Source organism: Pollicipes pollicipes, unplaced genomic scaffold (assembly GCF_011947565.3).
Source record: "Pollicipes pollicipes isolate AB1234 unplaced genomic scaffold, Ppol_2.1 Scaffold_7231;HRSCAF=8579_pilon_pilon_pilon, whole genome shotgun sequence".
Classification (NCBI taxonomy): Eukaryota; Metazoa; Arthropoda; class Thecostraca; order Pollicipedomorpha; family Pollicipedidae; genus Pollicipes; species Pollicipes pollicipes.
In genome coordinates this window covers 27999253-28006372 of record NW_023597034.1, presented here as the reverse complement: position 1 = coordinate 28006372, position 7120 = coordinate 27999253, and the positions used below count along the sequence as shown (strand labels likewise).

The window sequence follows — 7120 nt, the reverse complement described above, 5'->3', positions numbered from 1 at the left end:
GTCACCTGAAGAAGAAATGCCTGCCGAAATAAAACGAATTTTGCGACTTATTTTCGCATTTCATTTCAGTGTAATACTGCAGTTAGGAGTGTACGGTGTCCTAATGAGCGCAGGTAAAGTCGAAGACCCGCCTGGGATCACGTCAAGACGGAGACTGACCTGAGGGCAGGCCAGGTGGCGCCGAGACCCGCCTGAGATCATGCCACGACGGAGGCTGACCTGAGGGCAGGCCAGGTGGCGCCGAGACCCACCTGGGATCATGTCACGACGGAGACTGACCTGAGGGCAGGCCAGGTGGCGCCGAGACCCAACTGGGATCACAACACGACGGAGACTGACATGAGGGCAGGCCGGGTGGCGCCGAGACCCAACTGGGATCACCTCACGACGGAGACTGGCGTGAGGGCAGGCCGGGTGGCGCCGAGACCCGCCTGGGATCACGTCACGAAAGACTGACCTGAGGGCAGGCCAGGTGGCGCCGAGACCCGCCTGGCGGAGGGACGGGAAGAAGACCGAGCTCAGCCCGGCCCGAATCGTCGTCCTTGCTGCGCCCCATCACCAGACCCTGCATACCCAGCTCCCCTGCCGGCCAACAGCACCAGATGCAGTCAAGGCACTCACCACAAGGCGGTGAGCGTGAAACCAATGCTAAACAGGCCGATGGGGATGACACGATGAAGTCCGGTACAGTCTGCCTAATTAGTATCGCAAGTCGCATTCAGGTGCGGAACGCGGCGACCAGCCCAGGTTGAGATCCTGAGCACCAGCCACCCTAAGTGGTTACACGTCAGCGGCGAGAGGTCCACTCGCGCGTTCGCGGAAGGCGGGGGATGCGGCCGAATACAGCGTCCGGATCAGTCCAAGTGTGGTAAATTGGATCCAACCGACTTCAATTTTACTTCTGAGGGAGTGAGACGAGAGCCCACCGTTCATTTATCAATTAAATAGTTGTGGTTTCATGGCTCGCTGAAAATATTTCAGCAAGGAGTCTGGCAAAGCCGCCACGCGGGCTCGTTATAGGCCCTCGTCATGATTACTACGCGGTTGCCATCCTGTCAGATCCCTGAATGAATCGTCCGTCCATTCATTTCCTTCGCATGCATTTGCGACCAGGTTTGATCGCAGCTGGGCTTGTAGGCCGTTTAACGTTTTGAACGCATGATTCATTCTTTCGAGTCACTCGTTTGGACAGATCTGTTAACGATGGAGTAGAGCATTTGCGAAGAATTGTTAGCAGCATCGTTCAGACCTGTTGAAGTCGTCCGAACTTGACCGTGCGGAGAATCAAAACCAAAGCACGCATATGGAACAAGTTATGCCGAAACCGTTCAGTGAAAAAAACCTTATTTGTGACATTAAATATTAGTTGTGCGTAAACGATCGTAGACAACTGACAACCACCGTGTAAATACATTTTTCTGAGGAAAAAATATGCTTAACACTGCCGCACGTTGGTAGCATCTTTGGATGAGCACGTTTTTTGCTTGTGAGTGCTTTGGATATCAGCATGTTCTCTGAGTTCGTATGGGCATGACTATAAATGGTTTTGGTAAGCACTGGTGGTCGTAAACGCAAAAGACACACATGCTTAAGTCATATCTTTTGATTGCTTGATCGGCAGGTTCGACCACCAACTGTCTCCATATTATCGAGGCATCGCACGATAAAACACCGCCCATGCTGCGTATTGCTGCTGCGCTCTCCACTGCCGCACATGCCACAGAACTGATAACGTCTCTGACAATCCTCCACAGCCAGTCCTGAAGGATTGAGTGCCCTTTGTTAAAGGCTTTCGCCAGATATTTAAAAATATTTTCCAGAGGCGCTACGACTGACATTCCTTTCAGAGCAGCCCTTCTTTCGCCTGGAGCAACCGACTCTCTTTGGCAAGTTCAGCCGCCCCACCGCACCCTCGTCCCCCGGTCATCCCCTCCCTTCTTTTTCAAGTGGCGCCCAGTTTCGATGCGACGGTACCACCGTCTGCTGAGACTTGCGATACTTATTACAGAGGCTGCATGCTCACGTGTTTGACCTCATCTGCCACGCTGGCAGCCGCACAGGGAAATGCATTCAAGTCTTGCAACGAATCGATCCACAAAACATCAAACGAGATCGTCAAACTCAACATCGAATCGATACCACAGAATGTCACGTGACAAAAACCCGATGTGAGAGCAGGATAGCCATACGGTGCTATGAACTATCTGTATGACCAGACGGGCAATGGAACGTAACTATGATGACAGTTTACGTAAGTATGCTCGCAAGACCCAGCATTCCACCGCAAAACATGTTCATGCCAGATTCCATCCAAAAGCGATGGCCGCCACCCGCGAGCGAGCCACGGTACGCCAACCGGCGCCTGCCCATTTGGGGCGGCGTCTAGCAGCCCTGGCTGCCAGTGGCGCCAGCAGTGGCGCCCGTCTCCCTCTCCGTCGGCGTCGCACCTGGCACCAGCAGCTGGCCGCGGTCCAGTGTGCGTCGCACGTCGCCCAGCCGGAGAGGCGCGAAGGCCGCGTGCCAGCCGGGGTCGACGGCGGCCGCCAGCGGTAGGCGGCACCAGCCGGCGGCGCGGCCCGGCTCAGCCGTCGTCACAAGCCGCCGCTGCCGCAGCGCCGCGCAGCCGGCAGCACGGCTCGCACAGGCACTGCGCCGGCTCCGACGAGAAGTACTCGTCTGCCGGCATGAGCGCCGCTCGTCAGGCGGCTGCGTGGACACATGGCCACAACCACGGCATCAGCAGGTGCACACCAACCCACCGCCAGCGGAGGAACACACTGCACTGTAGCGGATGCATGCACCTCTGTCCCCAGACAGAATCACGGGAGAAACATGATCTCCATCTTCCAGCCGCGAACCATGCTCCGTTGAGCAGAAAACAGCTTGATTCAGCTTCAAAAGACTTACGCCAGTATCCAAAAACAAATCCGTAAAACAGGGATAAGCATGCTAACAATAGCCCAATGACTAAGAGTACGGCCAAGTACCAGGCGCCCAGCCCGATGACTAACAGTATGGCCAGTACCAGACAGGCAGTCAAATAACTTAGAGAATGGCCAAGTGCCAGATAGGCAGTCAAAATATCTAAGAGTATGGCCAGGCACCAGACAGGACAACCAAACAACTAAGAGTATGGCGAGGTACCAGACAGGCAGTCAAATAACTAAGAGTATGGCCAAGTACCGGACAGCCCGACGACTAACAGTATGGCCAAGTACCAGGCAGCACGCCAAAACGACTAACAGTATGGCCAAGTACCAGGCAGGCAGCCAAACAACTAACAGCATGGCCAAGTACCAGGCAGGCAGCCAAACAACTAACAGCATGGCCAAGTACCAGGCAGGCAGTCAAATAACTAAGAGTACGGCCAAGTACCAGACAGGCAGTCAAATAACTAAGAGTACGGCCAAGTACCGGGCAGGCAGCCCGATGACTAACAGTACAAGCCAAATACCAGACAGGCAGTCAAACAACCTAAGAACACGGCCAAGTACCGGGCAGGCCGAGGGCAGCTTTGAAGCGTAGGCAGGCGTTCTGGAAGGTACAGTTCTTCATGACGGCGGGCGCCACGTCGGCAGGGCGCGCTCGGCGCCGTGCAGTCTGCGGAGGGGATCGGCCGAGGGCCACTCCTCCACCGCCCCGTCCGACTGGCACACAGACACCTGGCGGCAGGCGCGCGTCAGCGACGCGCGGTGCACCGCACGACCGTCGGCCCGGCCTTCCACCACTCCAGGACAGGCTTCACACATTGTCTCGGCAAACTCCTTGATCACACGAGCAGGCAATGACAGCGTTTGCTACGTCATGGACGGGCAGCAAATCGATACATGGAACTAGCTACGGCTGCGCCCCAAATGTTACCAACATCGATCGAATCTGCCCAGCTGCCGAGCGGCCACGGCCCGGCTCCTGTTGGGCGCCGCATCAGACGCGGCCGCCCCGGCACCTCTCACCTGCACACACTGGCCGTAGAGATCGAGCAGCGCGTGGCAGGGCGTGCTGACGGGCGCGGCGGCCACGCCCTGGTCCGCGCCGTTGACGTACAGGTGGAGCCGCGCCTGCGCGTCTACCATGACGCCCACCAGGTGGCCCGACGACAGCGTGTCCAGGTCCACACCGTACCGGCTGCGGACCTGAGCAGCCCACGTCCCGTGCGGGTTTCGAGGGGGGAGGGAGCGGACAGTAAGCGGAGCTCTGACAGGGTTCAGCAGACGAATTTCGATTTCGGGGGGGGGGGGGCTGTAGAGAGGGGCCTGTAGCACGGGGGTGTTTGAGACATAAGTTGGCTCAGACAACACAGACAAGTTGGATCGAGAGTCGAGACGCGTGACAACAGCGAGAGTCACAGGTGATCACAGATCACAGATCGGGCAGAGATCGCCGGCAGCACACGGCGAACGGCAACTGCGACGTGGCCACTGTTTGATTTCGCCTTTGGGGCAATCGCCTAGTCCCAGCACTGCCTTGCCACAACCAGTGCGTTATACTACGGACAATCAACTGTCACTGCTGGACTGCCACGGTCCTGATCTCTGCCAATAACGTGAGATGCCAATTATTACAATCAGGCCTCGCCCGTTACCTCACTTCAGAAAAGTGAGATAACGTGGCGAGGTCGTCTCGCTCAGGCCGTGTCCGGACAACACGATCAAGTGACGGCCCACTTCCAGTGTTCGCAGGACAACCACGACATAACCGTCAGGTTCACGGCATTCATCAGTATCCGTGACGAGTATGGCGGAGGTTCTGGCCACTAGCGGATACCTTGACGCCGTTGTGAAAGACGGCATCGGATGCGATGTACCACGCAGCTCGGCGTAGTCCTAGGGCCGACACGGGCAGGCTGGAGGCCCGCTCCGGACTCAGTCGGCACACGCCCACCATCAGCGACGAGCTCCAGCACGGCAGCAGCCGCTCGATCCGCACCTGCCCACCATCCGGCGATGGTCACACCAGACTCACAGAGCACACCTGACGCAGCCGCTTGATCCGCACCTGCCCACCATCCGGTGAAGGTCACACCAGACGCACAGAGTACACCAGACGCAGCCGCTCGATCCGCACCTGCCCACCACCCGGCGATGGTCACACCAGACGCACAGAGTACACCTGACGCAGCCGCTCGATCCGCACCTGCCCACCATCCGGCGATGGTCACACCAGATACACAGAGTACACCAGACGCAGCCGCTCGATCCGCACCTGCCCACCATTCGGCGATGGTCACACCAGACGCACAGAGTACACCAGACGCAGCCGCTCGATCCGCACCTGCCCACCATCCGGTGATGGTCACACCAGACGCACAGAGTACACCAGACGCAGCCGCTCGATCTGCACCTGCCCACCATGCGGCGATGGTCACATCAGACGCACAGAGCACACCTGACGCAGCCGCTCGATCCGCACCTGCCCACCATCCGGCGATGGTCACTCCAGATACACAGAGTACACCTGACGCAGCCGCTCGATCCGCACCTGCCCACCATCAGGCGATGGTCACACCAGACGCACAGAGCACACCTGACGCAGCCGCTCGATCCGCACCTGCCCACAATCCGGCGATGGTCACACCAGGCGCACAGAGCACACCTGAAACAAACGTACTGGCGGGCGCTGCGCCAGCCGACATCACACTTTCAGCAACACCGGGCGTCCAACAAAACATAGTAACAACTTGAAGCAGAAGCAGGGTAGTTTACAGCAGCTGACAACACAAGAGTATTCACCGTGGAGCGCCTTTTCCGCACGGAAGCAATGTAAATATTCAAGGACGAGGCTCGCCACACCAAACTGCATTAAACAAGCGGCAAATTACACTCAGTCTGAGTAATTTTTCCCGGCATCGTAAGCAGCATAACGCGCACCCACCCATGTTGTACATACCATCACATACATACATACCATCACCTCCCATGTTTTACATCCCATACATACTCACACGCACTGGGTGGTTGATGCCGGGCGGGCCCACCACGGAGTGTGATGTCGCTCTGACCCAGCCCTTACCTCGAACAGCTGTCCGGCGCGCAGCGGCTGGGCCGAAGCACCATGGCCCTGGTTGTAGCTGGCCACGCGGCGCGCCACACAGCCTTTGTTGCTGATCGCGATGTTGCGGCCGTGGCAATCGTGGAGCGGTCCGCCTGCGGCGGCCACCGCCCGCCCGGCCGCGGAGCTGCTGCACACGGGCCGGTGGTGTAAGCCACATCAGAATGACCAAACAAAAAGGAACACTGTAAGACATCAACAACGAAGGATTTCGAGCAATAACATGACATGGCGCGAATTAGCCAGTACCTGGTCAATTCAACCCCAGGGTTCACCAAGGTTTTCTGGACACTCACTTGGTGTTTGCCTATGACTCCGACTGGGCCCAAACGCCATGAGCTGACCGTGCTGTGTGTCACGTGTGCACAGCACGAACACCACCCAGGTGCATACATCACGCCCGTGAACGGCGCGCGCCGATGGCCCGCGTCCCGGCCGTACCGTGGGCCGCGGTCGGTCCGCAGAGTTCCAGCGAGTCCTGCATCACCGAGCCGGGAGAGTCGGCGGCGACAGCGGCCGGCGAGCGCGCGCCGCCCGGCGACGCCAGCGCCCGACGTGCTGACCGCCTCACCGACTGTGTCCGGCCGTACAGCTCGGCCCGCCCCACACCGCCTGTGGCAGGGAGAGAGCGTCTTACAACCCGAGAGCACGCTCTTGCCGGCTGCTGAGGAACGGTCCCAACGCTCAGGCGTCTCTCTCTAGGGCATTCAGGCAAACGATCGATCAAACAGTCGGATATCTCATGACGGGATGACACTCCCTCCATATCGCCAACGCCCTTCGCTTCACAGTTACTCACTTCACTTCCTCACAGCCGCGTACCTTGGGGAGGCCGGACGAGGCCCACGCCCATTCCTCGCCGTTGATGACCAGCTGGAGGTGCAGATGTCCGAGGTCAGCGGATGCCGACCCGGTCCCCGCGCCGCAGCCGGTCCAGGCTCGGGCAGTTAGTTGAGCCGCACAGCCGCCGTCCCTGCGCACCTCACTCCCTGCGACAAGCACCGGCCGCCTCACAACAGGCTACCGCGGTCACAACACACGCCACACTGCCGCCGCCCCTGCGCACCTCACT

General features: G+C 58.7%; 1 protein-coding gene across 1 annotated transcript; it reads right to left on the bottom strand.

Annotated features, from left to right (window-relative positions):
• Positions 1-2637: 2637 nt before the first annotated feature.
• LOC119109945 (neuralized-like protein 4) lies at positions 2638-6532 on the bottom strand. Its single transcript, XM_037233690.1, has 6 exons — positions 6490-6532; positions 6010-6143; positions 4765-4926; positions 3954-4133; positions 3495-3662; positions 2638-2676 (listed from the first exon to the last, which is right to left on the bottom strand). The coding sequence occupies exons 1-5, from the start codon at positions 6530-6532 to the stop codon at positions 3552-3554; spliced, it is 630 nt and encodes a 209-aa protein (XP_037089585.1). The 3' UTR covers positions 2638-2676; positions 3495-3551.
• Positions 6533-7120: the final 588 nt, after the last annotated feature.

Bases quoted from the DNA above. Each gene is read 5' to 3' on its own strand.
- LOC119109945 (XM_037233690.1), bottom strand. From the start codon at position 6,532: ATGCAGGACTCGCTGGAACTCTGCGGACCGACCGCGGCCCACG. The intron at 4,927-6,009 runs GTAAGGGCTGGG...GATGGTGGGCAG, and splicing joins GCGCCGGACAGCTGTTCGAG to GTGCGGATCGAGCGGCTGCT. The intron at 4,134-4,764 runs GTATCCGCTAGT...TGGGCTGCTCAG, and splicing joins TCTTTCACAACGGCGTCAAG to GTCCGCAGCCGGTACGGTGT.